General features: G+C 39.0%; 2 protein-coding genes across 3 annotated transcripts in view; both read right to left on the bottom strand.

Annotated features, from left to right (window-relative positions):
• Window positions 1-62: 62 nt before the first annotated feature.
• Window positions 63-12,309, bottom strand: csf1ra (colony stimulating factor 1 receptor, a). 2 transcript variants are annotated; one of them, XM_028009454.1, is made up of 22 exons: window positions 12,146-12,309; window positions 11,838-11,910; window positions 10,301-10,585; window positions 9,927-10,214; window positions 9,691-9,827; window positions 9,447-9,612; window positions 9,166-9,367; window positions 8,728-8,843; window positions 7,601-7,712; window positions 7,300-7,499; window positions 7,126-7,217; window positions 6,889-7,015; window positions 6,378-6,482; window positions 6,155-6,265; window positions 5,883-6,045; window positions 5,721-5,803; window positions 5,531-5,634; window positions 5,081-5,203; window positions 2,963-3,074; window positions 2,774-2,873; window positions 1,756-1,867; window positions 63-241 (listed from the first exon to the last, which is right to left on the bottom strand). In XM_028009454.1, the coding sequence occupies exons 2-22, from the start codon at window positions 11,890-11,892 to the stop codon at window positions 95-97; spliced, it is 2,940 nt and encodes a 979-aa protein (XP_027865255.1). In that variant the 5' UTR covers window positions 11,893-11,910; window positions 12,146-12,309; the 3' UTR covers window positions 63-94. The 2 variants fall into 2 exon arrangements, with proteins under 2 accessions (XP_027865255.1, XP_027865254.1); XM_028009453.1 differs by having other exon boundaries at window positions 11,838-11,907.
• A 3,829-nt stretch (window positions 12,310-16,138) lies between these two features.
• pdgfrb (platelet-derived growth factor receptor, beta polypeptide) overlaps window positions 16,139-19,345 on the bottom strand; it is a 32,152-nt gene continuing 28,945 nt past the window's right edge. The window contains exons 22-23 of the mRNA XM_028009452.1: window positions 17,823-18,112; window positions 16,139-17,020 (exon numbers count right to left, since the gene is read on the bottom strand). Coding sequence (XP_027865253.1) covers window positions 16,873-17,020; window positions 17,823-18,112 — 438 coding nt within the window. The 3' untranslated portion in view covers window positions 16,139-16,872. The remainder of the gene's footprint in view (window positions 17,021-17,822; window positions 18,113-19,345) is intronic.

Below are 19,345 nucleotides of genomic sequence, written 5' to 3'. Positions count from 1 at the left end.
GAGCTGCAGCAATTTATATATTTTTTTATCATTATATTATTTTTTTTAATGGTCTGTGATAATTTTCTTTACAAATGTATTGTTTGGGACTCTTTCAACAAAACTGATAGTTGTTTGTCTTCATCAGAGGCTGCTCCTCTTCTTCGTGGTCACAAGACTGGTCACAGGGGCCATCATGGCACTTAGGCTTGTCATATGCATCAGCCTCTGTGACCTCCTGCTGCATATTCTGGTAGATTACCTGAGGAAGGAAGCATTTAATGGTTTGATAGGTGCAACATATTTTATTTAAAATACTTCTGCTGATTCCATGTTTCGTCTGTGACAGAGACCTTTCTTAGATTGTGACATCCTCCAGTCTAATTTAATTCCTCTTCTGGTTCTCAAACTATGATGCAAAAGTACAATCAGTGGATCTTAATCTGCTTTTTGTGGTACTGAGACAAACTGGACAAACCCAACTAACCTAAAAGATGACCGCTTTAGGCACATTGATCTGTGCCTCCAGCAGATGCTTTCAGTGGAGCAGATTTTAAGAGCACCTGCCAGATTTCTTCCAATTTTACTTCTTTGATATTTGAAGGGTTCAGACAATCAAACTGATCTCAAACATCAAAGATAACCAGAGCAAATACAAAACACATTTTCAAAATTATAGTACTTATTCAAGGAAGAAAACTGTCCAAACCAACTGTACCTATGTAGAAACATAATCCATTTTTAAATCTAATAACTAATTGTGTATGGTGGCCATAGAGGCTATCAGGGATTTACATCGCTATGGAAATAGTTTTACCACATGCTTCATTGTTAATTGTTTAAGTAAGACATATTGGAGAGGTTTCGGAGTCCTATAGCTTTAGAAAAGGATGCAGTGCCTGTTGAGATTATTAGCCTACTGTGTGCTGCCAAACAATAGATAAATGATAAAGTAGTGATCTGATCAGGGCATAGATAGTTTATGATTTAACAACTTATATTTTCACAAAGGTTGGTTTGGATGGTTGTTTGCTCTTAATGAATGAAACCATCATTAAATACACATTTAGTATTTTCTGTTTATCTTTGAAATTTTATTTGAAACTTTATCTAGAAACTTTAGTTGTTGAATTGAATTGTTCAAGTGTTGCAAAATCTGTGAAGGAAACAAAACCATGTGATGCTCCAGACCAAATGTGTTTACTTTAATTTCATTTTCACAGAGAGGAAAAAGTTTGCTCCTTAGCCTAATTGATTTGTTTCTTTTTAAAGGACAAACAGAGGAAATTTGTAAAGGGGACATTGTGCATATGTAAAGATTTAGAGAGACTCAAATGATCGGAATGTAAATAAATTGCTTGTTTCTCCAGGTATCACTGAAATTCAAACGCCAAGCAGCAATTTTTGAGGTTTGGGTTGGTAGGAAACAAACTACTATCTTTCATTTTAGGGATTCTGGGTCTCCTTGTTCTTTTTTTCATTTTTAAAATTCCAAAACTTTCTTCAAACATATAGCACAAATGAATAAGAACATTCCCAGTCTAACTACTGTTATATTATTAGTTTAAAATGACAGTTTGATGGTACTTGGACCATTTGTATATAGTGAAGTGATACTTGATGAAAAAGATTTGTGAACCGCTAATGTAATCAATTAGGCTAAAGAGCAAGCGCCTTTGCCTCTGTGAAAATTAAGTTAAAGTAAACACGGTTGGTCTGGAGCGTCACATGGTTTCACAGATTTGATCAATCCTGCCTGGAATCACACTAACTCACCTGCTCCTCCTCGAGATGGCCCCCCAGTAGCTTTTCTATCATTTGTCTGATTTTGCTAAAGGTTGGACGCTTTGTGGGTTCCAGATTCCAGCACATTTTCATGATGGCGTACCTGGAACAGAACAGAAAGAGGGGTCTCAGTGTGGCACAAGCTAAACTATAAAACCAACTCAGGCAACACTCGGCGAGGCCAGTGAAGGTAGTGACGCAGTTCAATAAGAGAGGCTTGTTCATAAGAATCACTGGCCCACAAGTCCCATTTTGAGGCTGTGAAATAGCAAGTTACACGGCTTCCTGGCACTGCGATCATGTGGCTAACAGGCAGAACCGAGGCCTGACTCACAACAGGACAACAGATGATCAGGCCCCTTACTCTGATTCAGTCCCTTCCATTTCCACAGCTCAGCGATTCCGACTTGTGTGACGACGGTGCTAAATTGGTGTACACAGATGTTGCGGCCCCTCCAGCCCCGGGACACAGAGCAGAAAGCCTTTAGTTTTTCACTCCTTCACTTTGCAGTCTAAGCTCACTGAATTTGAAAATGAGTGAAGTAAAACCCGACATAATGGAAGTGTTTCATCTGGCTATCTCCTGTGTCAGTAATTTCAAATATGAGAAAGGCCCGAGGACATCAGAACGGAAAGAAAAAGCCTCTTTGTTTGGCTGCGATAAACATTTGCACAGCTGGCTGCTTCGTCTGTGTGTACTCGACTTAGAATTAATCATCAATATTAATTTTATCATCTTAAAGTCACTTGCATGTTATTTCATCAGTTACATGCAAGCCAGGAACAAAATACTATTATCACTGCTCGTGCACCGATGAGCTGAGTGCTGGGAGGCAAATATCATGTCTGAGTTAATTGTAAAAACCCTGCTGATAGTCACCTGATGCCCCACTCAATCCCATCTGATAATGAGGTAATGCTGAGCAGAGCTTTATCATTGGAAATTGTAAAAGCGGGGCTGAGCCGGTTTCTATAAGCAGAATCCTGCAGACAAGGCGCAAGAGCTTACATTTCTAGTGGAGCAAAGTCAGGCTGGGACATCTGATAGCCGCGCTTCACCATCTTGTAGAACCTGGTGTCCACAGCCATGCTGGGATATGGACTCTGGCCTGAAAGAAAAGCCAAAATGTTTGCCGCGTTTGCAGGTGCATCATGACTGGAAAGGTGAATACAAGGTAAACTCTGAGATTATTCCTACCTAAAGAGAAGATCTCCCATAAGAGGATGCCGTAGGACCAGACGTCACTCTGCACAGTGTAGACACAGTCAAAGATGCTCTCTGGGGCCATCCACTTCACAGGCAGGCGGGCCTTCACACACACACAACAATATGTTAAATCAAACAACTCAGAATGAATAAAGTAATGGCTCTTACAAGTGAAAACAGATATGTAAAGACACAAACACATTTTTTTTGTCTGACATGACAAAACTTGTCTGATTTCAGATAATGTAGAAATACAGCTGTTTTCATTTGCTAAATTCCAGAATAATGAGATATTGCGTCACTTTCTTCCAATTCAGCAGTTTATAAAGATTGGTGTAACAATGTAGTGACTTTGTAAGTTTCAGATTAATTTGCAAACTTTAAAACAACATGAGAATGTATAGCCCTTATACTATTCTGGAAGGAGACAAGTTCTGAGTCCTAGAGATGAACATGTTTTGGAGTGAAATGTAAATATCAACCACAAATAAAAAGCCACTTTGAAGATGCTGGCGAAAGCCAATGTCATTATCCACATGGGCTGAAAACCCACTCAGTGATAAAGAAGGCATTATTCTAAAAGCCACACAGAACACTAGAAAACAGTTCATAAATGTCCTCAGGAACAAACACCTCAATTTTTAGACACATGAAATGTGATGAAACTTGAAAACAGACATCATAGACATGTTTGTGTATGATGACAAACATGAACACGTGGAGTCAAAGTCAAAGATCTGACTCTGTTCCATCAGTTCTGTCAGAAAAAATGGGCCAAATTTCTAGAAAGCTATCTTAAGAAGCGTGTGAACAAACATGCAAAACATTTGACTCAAGTCATACACTTAAAGAGTTATTGAACACTAAGGAAATGTATGGTAACTTCTGAGGATAAAAGTAAAAAAATCTCAGATTTTTTTTTTTTTTTTAATAAAAATAATTTGGTAATCCTGAGTGACCATTAACAGGGGATCTTCTATAAGGCTTTATTAGCTCTAGTGGCCTTTATTCGAGAGCGGTCATACAGGAAGTGGGCAATGAGAGGGGAGAAGACATGCGGCAAATCTCATCAGACCAGGACTCGAATCTGTGATGGCCGGATCGAGAACTAAGGTTCCTGCACCAACACAGCACCAACACACAGGAGCTGTTTTGTCTGATTTAATGTTAGTAAGACAGAAAAGGTTTTGAGTCACTTGTGGGTTATAATAAATGTCTAGTGATATAATTAAATACATGTTAAATGCTAAAAATATCTGTTAACATTTCAGTTTGCACAATTTATTTAGGAACTCAAGAATTGTAGTGAAGTTTTTTTTGACCCAATCTAAAAATAGTAAGTTACTGGACCTTATTCAAAAGAGCTAATCCTACTTTAATTAATGATCACCACAGAACTTTTGGGAAAGCCAGATATTAAATAAATATCTCTAAGATCTTTGATAAAATTAAGATTAGCTTATTTCAGCAATTTCTTTAGTCTGCTAGTTATCATAAATGACATTTTTATAAATGTTTAGTACATCTCAACTAATGTTTCCAGGAAAGGTTGGCCTCATTTATTCATAATTCAGTGTTGTCACCTTAATTGTACTTGTTTTTTTACTCAAATTTTATAAAATTTACTATTTACTGTTATTTTATATGATACTTTTTTACTATAAGTCTTTCAGGAACTCTTTACAAGTTGCTTCACACTGCTGGTAAGCTGCCTGGAATGAAACTACTTTCTATTGTTTTTGTCTGTCCTGAAATAAATCAGGTATTTAAAAATAAATAAATAAAAAATGAACAGTCATCTTGTGAAAACTAATATTTAGCCAAGACTGGTATGTCTGCTAAGCTGTGGACTGCAAAATCAACTCTATAAAGTATAATATGCCGACAGGAAGTACTCAAAAGTCATTCTTGATTCAATGTGTTGAAATGAAAATAAAACCGGATAAATGTGTTAGACAACATTACGCAAAGACATTTTTGTTTGAGCATTTTGGTGAAAGGTGTGGCACCATCGGACTTTTGCATTTTTGCTTAACGTTATCATAATGTGAGACTCACTGCATGGGACAAGATTAGGTAGGGTTACGGTTAGTCAAAGTTAGCACTTACGTTGCCCTTCACAACATAGTTGGAGTCATTCATGATGTCTCGGGCCAAGCCAAAGTCACAAATCTTTGCCTCTCTGCGGCTGGTCAGGAGGACGTTCCTGGCAGCAACGTCTCTGTGGATACACTGAAGAAAAACAAAGCCACACAGTTTGTGTCCTGTTATAATGTCTTGCAACATAAAAAGCAATCAGTTTAGTGTGGTTCCTTAATATAGCAGCAATTGTACGATGAAAAGCTTCAAACTATTACCAGTAAATGGACATAAGAAATGCAAAGAGGGAAATTCCCACTCTTAACACCCAGTGAATAATTTCACAGGCTTCCTTTTAAAGTGGAACTGTCATCAGTGGAAGCGCCTTCGCTAGTGTCTGTGACCCTGTTCAGGAGGGGAAACGAAGCTGCTCCTATTAATATTTTACAGAAGTGTCTCCTAAATTTTCTATATTCTTACATTTTTAGCAGCAAGAAAGTCAAGGCCCTGCGCGACTTGAAGGGAGAATCTCAGCAGGTCGTCAATGTCCAGTGGCCAGTCACCAGTCTCCTCGCAGTCCGATTCTGAACGAGAATCAGAGAAAGGTGATGTTTAGTGAGTTGTTCTCTTTATGCTATTGTTTGGATCCAATCTCTGGAGCTGCTTGTACCTCGAGATTGTTCTGTATTTGGCAGCTGACTGGGTCTCATCTCCAAGTAGCTGCTTGAGGCGAAGCTTGAGATCCCGCTGTCACTGTGAATCAATTATCAGGATAAGTGGGTTTTTCTTTGAATTCTTTATATGCTATTAGGTCCCGTGTTTGGTGACGAACCTTCTGACAAACTGCTTCTGAATGCAAATGTTTTTATAATCATTCGAGCTCTCGTCGATCTCGGGAATATTCATGACGAAGTTTACAAAAGTTTCTGCTTTCTGGCGAAGGAAGTTCAGTAGGTCACCGAGGCTGCAGTACTCAGTGATCACAAGCACTGGTCCTGGAGAGGAAACACAGTTTAAAAGGGTTTTCATGCAATTTACTTTGTAACACTTGATTTTCCATGGATTCAACAAAGTTTCATAAGCATTTTGTTTGTGCCGTCTGACCTCCATAAGTGCAGGCCCCAAGCAGATTGACTATGTGTTTGTGATGCCCCAGGTGACTTAGGATCTTCAGCTCAGACATCAGAGCCTCCCTCTCATCTGAATGGGCGCTGGCTGCAGACAAACAGTACGGGCCATAAAATAAAAAACAATTTTTTGTGGTATTTAACCTTTATAGAGGTTTACTTGGAGTAAAATATCCTGTTTCTGATAAAGCAGATCTCACCTTTTAACATTTTCACAGCCACACGCATGACATTGTCCTCCTTCCCCAGACCGTAAGCCGTTGCTTCAACAACTTTTCCAAATGCACCCGCACCCAAAATCTTTCCTGTTAAGCGACAAAGCACACAGGCGGATCATTTCTAATCCTTCTTGCTGTGTTATTCATGGTTCTACATCATTCATTTTTATTAAGATCCAATAACTATCTTTATTTTTAGCCATCCTACTGCTAAAGGTTATGTGGGTGTTTCAGATGATTATTTTTTCTGAGTCTGGTTCTGCTGAAAGTTCTTGTTAAAAGGGAGTCATTCCTCTCTACTGTCACCATATGCTTACTCAAGTGAATGACTCAATGTAATCAGTTGAGCTGCTTTTTTGTAGTGGCCCAATGTAGACATTTGTTCTAACTTGCTGATTTATCAATACACTTATTTCAAGTGAATTGAGTTAAATCTAATCAAAAATAAACGTTTATGATTATGTGTTCAAATAAAAATAGGCACTTAGGTAACCTAGTTTTAGCTTGTCTCTTGGAAACTCCCATTTCTCGTTGTATGGCAGCTGTGTGGGGTCGATGAAAGTGTAATTGTTGCCATCCCTTGCTTCTATGATCTTCCAACGGATTTCGTAGCGGGGTTTCTGCAAATTAAAGTCAGAAAACACCTCTTCAGTTCAATTAAATCTGTAAACTTTCCCATAGTCCATAATTCAGGATGAAAACCAATCACCATATGGAGCTTTCAATGTACCTGCTTGTATTTGTATAGCAGGATGGCCAACAGCACCAGGAGGATTGCTAGAATTCCTGCAGCTCCACTCAGGGTTGTCGTAAAGAGCTTGTCTGTCCGATTAGAGAACAAACAAACAAAGTGAGAAACTGTGATTGCAATCTGTAAGATCTAGAAGAAAAGTCACATCCTCACCAGACACTTCTATGGCAAGTGTGTCTCTGCTCACACCAACAAGGTTGAAGGCTACACACTCCACCGTCATCCTCTGGCTGGACGGTCCAACCGTGAGGACACTCTCCACCTCCACAGCTCCGTACTCTTCCCTCTGGACTTCCACTGTGGGAGCCTGGAGAGGGATGGCCAGCTGCAACCCTGATGTATTTTCATTACACCTAAGCCACAGTGAGAAAACAATGAAACATGAAGAATCTCAATGTATAATGTTAGGACAAACTTAGTGACAACTTATTAGTTATTGTCAGGTTGTACTCACGTGGGTCGTATCCCCAGACACTGATACCAGATGATCCTCGGAGCCGGATAGCCAAACGAGGTACAAGTCAAAGTAGTTATATTTTCCCATCTGACCACTGCATTAGGTCTCTCTGGCATTAGTTAAATGGAGAGACAAAAAAAAACACTGCAGTTTTACACATTGACTTTAAAGTGAACCCTTAGAGGAATAGTGGAGACAATAAAAAATTCAAAGTAGTTTAGTGAGATTCTAAGTTACATTTAAAAGTTCTTGCAGGGGTTTTCTTAGATCCTAAATTACTTTAGTGAGATGTAATAAATGTTTTCCAAGCTTTTGAGTTACGTTCGTGGCATTTCACTATGGTGCATTGGTTGACACTTTTGCCTTGCAGCAAAGTGTCATGGGTTCAAGTCCTGGCCTTGCCTTTGAGTGTGCTCTCTGTGCATGGATGAGTTCTCTCAGAGTACACCAGTCTTATCCCATGATCAACAAACATGACTGTGAGGTTAATTGGTCTTTCTGAACTGCCCTCTGGACTGAGTGTGCACATGCATAGGTCTATATGTTTTCCTGTAATGGACTGGCCTGAAAGGAAAATTGGGAATAGACATTTGGAGGATGGAAGATCCCGAGTGTGAGATCTCACAAAATATTTAGCAAAATCAAATCCTTAGCTTCCCGACCCCACTATGAACAAGGGTGTTAGAAAATGGATGGATGGATGGAAATCCTTAGATATTTTTCTTAAGATCCTCCAATAATTTTGTGATATTCCACAAATTCTTGTAGGATTTTAACTTATCTGAGATCTCCACATCATTCTGACAAGAAATACAATGACATTGATTTATATTCCTTGTCATTTGCAGATAGTCTTTGCACACTGCCAGCTCCACTGTTTACACCTCCCAGTGGTATTGCTGCCGTTGCCTGCTGTTATGCAATTTTAGACATTTTTATTGGACCTCACAAGTCCTTTGATTTTTAAAACCTTTGCAGGATCTCCTAAATGTACTTTTTAAAACAAAATTATTCAGCGTCACTTGCAGGGTTCAATGACTTTAAGATCTGTTAGGGAGTCAAGGACATATTTTTGCAATCAAAAAAACAAAAAAACAGAGTTTACTTTAATTTGTGTCACTTACGATACATTTGGACTTGAAATGAGATGGATGCATCGGTCAAGTCACTCTTTGCATGGAAAGTATATTGTCCTTGCTCCTGTATGTTCATTCTCTTCACCTGCAGAGTTGCGAGGTATCTAACACAGAACAAAAACAAAACAACATAAAAAGATATTTTAACTGAAAAACAGAAACACTTTTAGAGTAAGAAGAAGTGACTAATTCTGCGGTTTGTATTCAGACAGTTCCTATGTATCACTCCTTCGTAAGTCCACATTTTAAAAACAGAACTTTGTTCTTCCCTTTAAAAGTTTTTTTGACCCGAGTGGAGACATGATGACCTACATGTTCCTGGTCAAATTTACACAAAAATGCACTGACAGCATTTCAGTACAATTTCCTCTTCTGCAGTACTATCTAGCAATTGGACAAAGCTCCTTTTATCTCCAGGCTTTGCACCTGTTGTTGTATCGGATGAACTTGTGCTCCTGTGTAGATGTGTTGGGCGGTGTCGGAGTCAGCCATCCATGCTCTGTTATATGAGGGTAGGCTTCAATGAGCAAGCTGAGCTCCAGGTCTTCTCCCTCTTTCACCACAATAGAAAGACCCTTGAGGGTCAGTTTTGGTGATAGCTGGGGCAGCAGCCTGATGTAGGGCTTATCTGAAGAAAGTTCAGAAAATCAGCAACTTTGTGCATAATAAAGGTGAAACATAGGAGATGAAGCTGTTTTGTTTCTTACCCACAACCAGCAGGTATGTAGTTGTACTGTTCACTCCGGCTTCGTTAGTTCCAATGCAGGAGATGTTTCCAGTGTCTGCATGGTCCACAGCAGAGATTGTCAGGATGCTCTGGATGTCTAGACGATTTTCTCCATTTGAGCGAACTGTCTCTTCTACTGTTGGGTTCTAAAATGAGAAACACAAATCTGAGCCAAAATCCAGATAAATGCTTCAGACAAAACTTCAAGGACGCCTCCCACTGACCGATTTGGTGATGTATTTCCATGTGACGTTGTAGTTGAAGTTTGGATTGTGTGTTGTGCAGCGAATCTTAATTTCTTCCCCAACTATCCGTACATATTCATCTGTCTCCAAGAAGACATATGGAGGGAAGCGAAGCTCTACAGCAAAAAATAATAATAATAAGAAGAATACATTTGTTAGTGCTTGGCATTTAGAAGGTTTTAGTCAATCAGTTTTGCATGGCCAAGTAATCTCACTCTGAATGACGTTGATGGAAAAGGCCTTGGAGGTCCGTTCCGCCCCATTAACCATGGCAGTGCAGACGTAGTCAGCGTTGAAGCTCGGGTGGAGGCTGTGGATGAGGATGCCACGATGCCTGTCCACAGTGAAGTTCATTCCGGGTGGCACAGTGGTGCCGTTGTCCATGCGGAGGCCCAGATCGGTGGCTGAGGGGTCTGTCAGCAGGCAGGGCAGTAGGAACTTCTCACCCTCCTTAATCACCACACGCAGAGATGTGCTGCTTGTCCAAAACACTCGCTGTAGGTCTGAAATGGGGATCAAAATGCATGTAATCAGCCTTAATAACTACTGTAACACAATCATGCAACAATTCTCAGCTGATCCCACTCACCTTTCACATACACATGCAGTGAGGAGGTCAGATTATTGAAATTGGGATTAGCAGTGTAGAAGCACTTGTACGTTCCAGTGAATTCTGCCGAGGAGCGTTCCACCTTGAAGATGCGGACGTTCCCGTTGCCCCTGGATACATAACGCCTGTGTTTGGGCAGCCTGGGTTGCCAGTTTACAGGTCTGTTGCCTTCACACCTCAGATCCAAAGGCCTCCCAGCCTTAACCACCACCTCGGGGCCCGTCACCACCTTGGAATTGACTTTGATTATCGGCTTCCATTCCACTGTTTTAGCAAAATAACATATTTTTCTTTAGATCACTCAATCAAGCTTTAGTAACATTTTTTTAGTTTGTTCATTCCATCGTCTGATCAATGAGACAGAGTTATCTTGGAATTTAACCTCCTTTCTGCTAAATTCTCATTCGCTCATTCACAGTTTTACATCGTCTGGGAACCAATAAATAGAATGGATTCAGGGTCTGTTCCTGGTATAAACGCCTACGTCTTCAACAAGCAAAGAACACAAGAAGCACATTTAAGGAATTCATACATTAAATGAAAGCCTAACAGCTAAATTTAGAGAATTGTGAGCCAGTAAGTGTTAGAAGAGACCATGCTGAATTAATTATTTCTGTCTTTAAGAACAAGCATGTCTTGCACTTCAATATTAAGGAGTTTGTTGATAGCAACAGTCAAGTATTATGAATCTAAAGAGGGCTCATTTTAGAAAGACTAAGTCACTTCTATTCTGGATTTTTCTTTCAGTGTCCGTGCTTTCAGTATGGTGACAAAGGTTTCCCTTTAGAACGCTGTGTTATGAATCTCAAAGGAGAACTGAGATTCCAAGTTCAGCATTTCTCTATTCACCACAATATTTCTCACAGTAACTGGGATTCAAATGTTGTTTCATGGCAATCAGCAGTTCTGTGCTTATTTTACGTGTCTGTAAACAGCTGCCTCTCCATCCCTTTTGTTTAAGTGAGTGAACTTTTCATCCAAGCTGAAAATAACCCCAATTAGATCTCATGAAGTGATCCAAGAGCAAGCAAAGCTAATCCATTCAGCTCCCTATCAGACCAAAATTAGAGGATTTCACATGTTCAAATTTAAATACTTTAATCTGCAAAATAATAGCTGGTGGGTGATAACCATTTATACCAGTCAAAGCTGTGTTGAAATGCAGCAGGAAAAAAAGAGAAACAATGTCAAGAATGGCCCCACAAACAACTCATGATGTTTTTGTCAATTGTTCTGCTCATTAGACACAGCATTGTGTACAATTTCTACAAACCACGAGCGAATGCAAAAAAGATTCTCATAGAAAAGTCTATTATTTTGCATTTTATAAAGTTGTGGAGCAAATGAACATGTTCAATCTGGATTTGACTAACTGGATAACAGTTTCATGCATTAATCTGCAATATCAAACCAGTGCCACTTAAATTGCCAAATTTAAATTGTGGAATACACACCAAAGCTTCAGCAGACAGGAACAGAAATAGGACAGCAAAAAGTAGCGTTTGTCCCGTCTTACCTGAAGCTGCAGAGGCCACAAGCGCCAGCAACAGTGTGAGATAGGATTGCATCATGGACAAACTCCAGACCTGCTGGTTAAAAAGTGACACTGGCTGCTAAATAGTCCACATTTAACTTATTCAAAGAGAAAGATGAAGAATTCAGAAAACTGTCTAGGAAGTTAGATTATCACTGCATCCCTTCTTTTACTTCTCTTTTCTAACCACTCCGAGAAGCTTTGTTACTCAGAAAGCATTTTATAACTTAGCAAATTGAAAAAGCTAAATTTGACATTATTGAATGGTAATTTATGTGAAATATTCTCACCTCTAGATGTCTTCAGCTTGAAGGAGGGATGGAATAAGTTCCCTGGGTTTTGGAAGTTCCCAGCATCCAAGCACGGACATAAGAGTCCCTTCCTCCCTCTTCCTTTGTCTGTGCCCTTATTCCTCCTTTCTGCTTGTTTACAGTCACACAGCAAACATCAGTGAGTGAGGGCTGGAGGGTGGAGGGAACTGTGCATGTGTCAAGGAGAAGGCGGTTCAACTTATCATGCTTGACAAATTAATGAGGCATTTCAAATTTGATAGAGAGAGGCCCAGTAAAGACAGCTGTAGAGGTGGGACTTTTCATCTGTATCAGTGCTAAACAGTGGATACAAGGCTGTTTTGCCTGGTAGTGAATGGGCAGATATGATTGGGTCAGATTTCAGACTCTTAAAACATTTAGAAAATGATCCTGTAGAAAATTCTATTCAATGAAATTTACGTGATGCTAATTCACAACAACGTCCATTTCAATGCAAGTTGAATCTACAGAAGGCTATTTTCAACTTGAATCAAATTCAGTCCAAACTGTAGTCAAATATATCCAGCACAATTTAATCTTATAGTTGGATTTATACAAATTATATTCAGTCCAATCTATTCTGAACTGTCGAACAATAAACTCAAATAGACAACCAAGAATGCCAAACAATCTATAATGCGGTACTGAAGAGGTGAGTCAGCCATGACATCCAGAGCCTCCAGCCCCTTTCTACTTGTACTCTTTCTGCTTCCTTCCTGGGGAGGATTTTAACCATCACCAGCATTCCCCCACTTCGTACCAACTCCAGTATCCAAACGTGTACTAGGTCTTGCTCAGTGGCAACTAAAAGTCCTTCTCAGTTGCCTTTCCAAATTCCTTTTAGACCTGTGTTGCCTCAGCAACCAGAAAACTGTGGTCTTTCTCTCCATCAAATAACTATCCATTGCTTCATGAGTGCCCAAGGACTCCTGAGGACTAAAAGTTTATTTAGTCCTCAGTCCTTCCATCATTGCTGGTGTCCATCAATAGGTTCTGTAGCTGTGGTTGTGACAGGCAACAATGTTTTGATACTGGAAATTGGATCTGCAAAAAAGATTCCAAATGTGGTTCACCTGGACTCCCCATTGCCTACTACTGAGGGGGTCATATGAGTCTGCCTCTCTGGTCTACATGTGTTTTAAGGATCTGGAGAAAGGGTACAACCTTGAGCCCTAAGACATTTTATGAGAGGTTCTTTGGGAATATGGGGTATCTGGATGGCATTTAAGGGTTAGCCAATCCTTGTATGCTCAAAGCTAGAGCTATGTCTGCATTCTCAGCACAAAATGGAGCCTGATTCAAGTGCATTCATTGGTGCTGCCCCTTATTGTCACTAGTTCTGTTTGTGTTGTTTATGGAAATAATTTCAAGGCTCAGAATTGGAGATGAGGGTGTCTGGAAGTTATCTTTGCTTTTCACAGATAATGGGTGTGGTTCTGTTGGCTTCTTCAGGCCATGACCTCCAACATACCCTGTAGCAGATTGCTGCTAAGCATGTTGAGAGTCAGCTCCTTTAAGTCTGAGGCCATGTTTCTTAGCTGGAAAAACTTGGATTGATCCTTCTGGGTTGAAGGTCAGTCTCTGCCTCAAGCAGAGGAGCTGAAGTATTTTGGTATGTTGTTCACGAGTGATTATAGGATGTGAGATGGACAGAGGAAATTGGACTGTGTCTGAAGTAATGCAGCTACTACTGTGTGGTGAAGAAACAGATGAGCTACAAAATAAAGCTCTCGATCGAAAGAGATCCATGTCTTACGGTCATGAGACATGGATCATGACCAAAAGGATGAGATTCCAGATGCAAGTGGCTAAAATGAGCATCCTCAAGAGGGTGGCTGGACTCAAGAGATAGTATGAGGATCTCTATTATCAGAGGGAAACTCAAAGAAGAGCCACAGTACCTCTAAGGAGTACGTTGATGTGTGGGGCATCTATTCAGGGTGGCACCTGGGCATGTTTCACTGGGAAAACCCAGATCTAACCTTAGGAACTACGTATCCCGTCTAGCCTGGGAATGCCTTGGGATCCCCCATAATTAGCAGGAGTCATCAGTGGGAAGACGGAAGTATGTGGTTCCCTCCTGGATCCGTTGCCCTGTGACCCAGTCTTGGATAAGTGAAAGACAATGCATGGATAGATATAAGACCAAAATCGATTGAGCCATTGACTGATTGTGTACACCCAATTAATGGAGGCCATATAGCTGTCTGTCAATGACTCTCCATGAAAGAGTAGAACCTGAGCACAGAAACAGAGCCAGGGGTACTTTCAATGCAAAATAAAATGATGTAGTACATGAAATCCATGTTTCGACTGGTTTCAGTCCTGAAAAGACGCAGCTTCATGTAATTAAAGGTCTATCAGAAAGACATCAAAGCCTCACTCTTCTGTGAAAATACATTTGTTCTGTTGAGTATTTTGTCTCACATTTGTGAGCTATCTAGATATACTACTAAATAAGTAAAAGAAGATTAATTTTTTTTTAAATATAGTGATATCATTGATTTATTGACACATTTACAGCATACAAAAAAACAAACATATAAAAATACATTTGTAAAAGTTAACAAGAGCTTTGGTACCATAGCTTGTGACATAGTGATTGTGTGCTTTTAAACTGTCAAGAAATAAAGATGTGTTCTTTAAATGGATATGCTAAGTACTGAGATAAAATACACTATGTAGCAAAAGTCATCCAAAGCAACAGAAAGTATTATGTTTATGTGTGCACATTAGGCTTTCATGGTACAGTGGATAAAATAAAGTCTACCCATAAAGTCTAAATGTGATGCTTTTACGACACAATAAAGTAACCATGATAAATACATTTTTCTCACCTTTAATGTGACAATTTCTCCTTAATTTCACCCAAAAATCCCAACAAATTAAAATTGAAGGAAAAATATAAAAAAATAAAGATCAGTGATAACCTGGTTGCATTGATGTACACACTATTAAGCATCAATTTGGTCAAGCATCTTTTAATTTAACTCCAACACAGTCTTTTGTTGCCATTATCACACACTGCGAATTTAATATTTCCCCTCTTTCAAACTAAAATCTCTTAAATTTAGTTCTGAACTCTCGACAGATCATTCCAGATATTTAATTTCTTCTGGCACAGCAAGTCTTATTGAGATTCTGACACGTGCTAAAAACAATTAAATTCCAAATTTATCTTGAATTATTGGTGCGTAGTACTGTTCAATATTTTACCTAACTTAAAAATAAGTTAGTTAAGATAAGATTAGTTGTAACCCCAGCACATAATGCTGCCACCGCCATGTTTCACAGTGGGCATGGTGCTCTTATGGTGATACTCAATTTGTTGCTTCTTTGACGAACACTGAAAGTAGCTAAAAGCTATAATAAATGTATGGAGACTGAGTGCTGAAGTTTATTTTCCAAGTGTGCACAAATGTGTGCAACCAGGTTATTAAAACTTTTATTTTAATCTTTTTATCTGTTTCAATTAATGGATTTGCTTGTTTTTTTTGGTTAAATAATCGATTCGGAGTATTTCTCACATTAAAGGTGGAAAATGTACTGAAAGGATTTATCAGTTTGACATTTTAACAGTAATTTATATAATGTACATTAAAGCAACCTTTATGTAACAGCTATGGGGGGAAAAAAAAGTCAATAAAAAGGCACTCATGTGTGCCATCTTGTGCTAAGGCAGTGATATGCTGTATGAGAGTTTCCCCTGCTTTCACAGATATTAGATTTGATTCGAATCAATCTATTAGTCCCAGTCTAATGTGGCTCTATGTTGTAGCTTTCTAACATTCACTCAGTAACATACAGTACAGACCAAAAGTTTGGACACACCTTCTCATTGAATTCAATTAGAAAGTGTGTCCAAACTTTTGGTCTGTACTGTAACTTTAATGCAAATATCCTCATTTTCTCTAAATAAAGTGCAACCCGATAAAAAAAACTATGACATAAGCCTACAACAATGAAAAACAAAACATCAGATGTTAATAAAGACTCAGGCACAAAAATACACTGAATACCACTAAAAGGAATAATAGAAACGTATCATTTTCAAACAGTGCACCAACGTACCTGCATTTCTGATTCTTGAAATGAAACTTTATAAACATACTACCACGAATAAGGTTGCTAATAGTACAATGCAAAAATAAAAGTGTAAATTAATAATAAAGTGTCTATATCATGTTTTCAAATTAGTGTTAATCACTGTTGTGAGACAATGTTCTGTTTTAGATTGGTCCTCATTACTTTTCTCTGTGAAAGCTAAAAAATATATATATATAACCCGCTTCCCAAAAAAAAAAAAAGAAAAAAAAGTCACATACTCTCAGATAAGTCAGTCAAAAAGACAAACAGTTAGTGTTACTAAAATAATAAAGCACAATCTGAACCGCCTAAGGCTTTATAAGTGTCTGACAGAACTGGCAACTACAGTAAACATCAACACTACTTTGGTTAAACTGATTGTGTAGGAATGTGACCTTATTCTTCTCCTGGCAAGCTCCCAGAAGAGTGAGAAACATTGTACCATATTTGTAACTTTAGATAGAAAACAAAAACTCTCAAAGGAGGAAGCAGTTTTTGAGAGCTCAGTGAAACTACAGAGAATGTTTCTCAGTCTCAGTTTTTGCTACATTTCAGTTTTAGTCGGGTTTCTTCTGAGTCTACAGAAAGGGGTTCGGTTTCCTCGGCCTTCCCACACAGGGCTACAGGAAACTGTCTTCTACCTCAGGCGTCCCCATGGAGCCCAGCAGTGCGTCCCTCTCACTCGTGTTCTCCACCCGGTCTTCCTCCGGAAGAGTTTCCGCCGTGTCCCGAGATGTGGAGTCAGCATTCTCCTCCACAGCCAGAGAGCTGAGAGCAGAAAAAAACTCATTTAAATTGTACAGAAAGATACAGTTTGTACTGCAATAATTATTTTAGTTTAGCTCAATAAGAACAGAAACTTGTCTTCGGTCGATCTTTTTACTTCCTCTTTTAAACAGTAAGCTTTATGTATATTATATGCTGTAAACACAAATTCTAGTTACAAATAGTTGTCGTGTTTGCACATAATTTTTACTTATGGAGCAAGTACAAATATTTGTTAATTTTAATAATAATAATAATATGCTGAGCCTTTTAGATAATGTGGATGTTTTATGTCTAAACTTTTACTTTATTCTGCCAGATCAAAGTGATTTGGGAGATATTCAAATAAATGGGACTCTTGACCAAACATTTTTCTGTTTTATTTTCGTGAGGGGTCCAACAACCTGAAACCAAACCACAGAACTAAAGGCAGACCTCAAGAGCTTTTTCATAAGCAAAAGAAATTTCAAATAATCAAAAAATGAAAACACATTCAGACCTACATCTTTGTTTAAATATCTCTGTTTAAGTTTGCCTGTTTAAATTCATAATGAAATATGACAAACAGCTATTTAAAAGGGGAAATTACAAACTACTGTAAATTCATGTGGCTAAAAATTTGCCATATAAAGCCGTTGCTTGGCTCCGTGTTTGTATAAGCCATAAAAACACATCTCTAAATCCACCTACGTAATACAACGACTGTCTGAGCTCAACATCTGGATGTGTGGGTGTGTGGTGGAAAAAACATAACACACAGTCATTTCTCTTTGAGTCTGCTTGATTCCTGCAGGAGGGTCCGTACCTCGCAGGGCTTTCCGACGGCACTTCAGTGAAAACGTCGTCAGGCTTTAGGTCTGGGAGAGGAATGATGTACTCGTTGTATGAAGGGATGACTTCCTGTGTGTCTGCCTCTCGCCCGCCGTCTCCAGGCCTCGGGCTCTGGCTGTGGCGGCCCGGGAAGGACTGAGTGATTGGAGAGGGAGAGCCGAAGGCTGGGTTGGCAATTGGAAATGGAGAGGAGAGCCGAGGTTTGGTGCGAGCCACGGCAGGGTGATCGCTCTTGAGGAAGTTTTCATTCACTTGGTTGTATCTCTGTTTGAAAATGGGGGGAGAGATTGTCAGTCAGAGGAGTGTAGCATGAATAGGAGGTTGGTGCAGTGTGTTTACGCACATAAACACAGACATACAACATGAAGTTGGTACTCGAGTCTTTTGGAAACCAATCTGATGTCAGGTGCCGTTTTGAAATGACGTAACTCTTACAGTGTTACCCGTTTATCACAAGTTACATTTCTTAGGGACTCCTAAATATTTTTCTTGTGAAAAGGGGTGTTTAATTTAGCATTTGAGTATTTTGGGTTATTTTGCATCCAGAAAAACACTCCTCAGATTTTTCATGTATTTATCTTATGAATATAGAAGCAAACCTGGAGCTTCAACATTCGCCAACATTGAGGTTTTTAATAATACTAATGCTTTCCAGTCATTCCAGCCAGATTTATTTTATGAGTTTCCTTCACATGTTTATGAATGCTGTTATGCTGCTAAACAATCTGGAGGTACTAGTGAAAAAATATACATTATCACACTAAGAGTTAACAGAACAGCTTTACAGGACAAGGTCTCATTATGGAAATGTCTTTTTTTATTTCTATTAAAAAAATGCAGAAATCCAACAGTTTTCTGGCTGTCATTTAGAGTCCATCTTTTCCTTGAAACAATCTGTTGACAAGACAAGATGTTAAAAAGAGATGACTTAAACATTGGAAAGAGGCTCATGTTCTTCATGCAATCTCCATTATAAGATCCATTTGATTCCATCACTCAAAATGACTCCACAGTCCATGACTGTTTCTCTTTAGTTAACCTTGTTTTCTTCCTATTAGGTGTTAATCGTGGTTTAATTCTCTGGTATGTAAAGTTAATTCTCTTCATAGGATTTATTAGTTTGCAGATAAACAAACTAAACAAACCGACTTCCTTTAGAGAAAAATGGATTTTCATTTCCTTTACATGCATCTTATACCTGCAAAGTGTTTGCACAGGTTTTAGTTTTCTGCCTGGCACTGCGTTGTGTTTCCTCGTCTACCTGCTTCTTCTGCAATTTATAAAAACAACTGGCTTAGAAAATAAACCAGCAGGTACTATTTGCACTCTGAGTCACATCTTATGACCAGTTGTAAAATCTTGTTAAGTTCTGCAATAGAACTGCAAAATATATCGAATCGCAATCATCGTCGTGTGAAAGGAACCGTTTGAAAGCCGTATTAGGCAGGAGATTATATTTCAAGTGCCTCACTTGTAAGCTATGCATTCCAGTGGTCT

This window comes from Xiphophorus couchianus, chromosome 23 (assembly GCF_001444195.1).
Source record: "Xiphophorus couchianus chromosome 23, X_couchianus-1.0, whole genome shotgun sequence".
Lineage (NCBI taxonomy): Eukaryota > Metazoa > Chordata > Actinopteri > Cyprinodontiformes > Poeciliidae > Xiphophorus > Xiphophorus couchianus.
This window is presented reverse-complemented; position numbering and strand designations above follow the sequence as displayed.

Coding starts and splice junctions, on each gene's coding strand:
- csf1ra (XM_028009454.1), bottom strand. CDS start 11,892: ATGATGCAATCCTATCTCACACTGTTGCTGGCGCTTGTGGCCTCTGCA. Junction 10,215..10,300: donor ACTGCATGTGTATGTGAAAG/GTGAGTGGGATC, acceptor TCCCCATTTCAG/ACCTACAGCGAGTGTTTTGG. Junction 7,500..7,600: donor TGTCTGGGGATACGACCCAC/GTGAGTACAACC, acceptor ACTGTGGCTTAG/GTGTAATGAAAATACATCAG.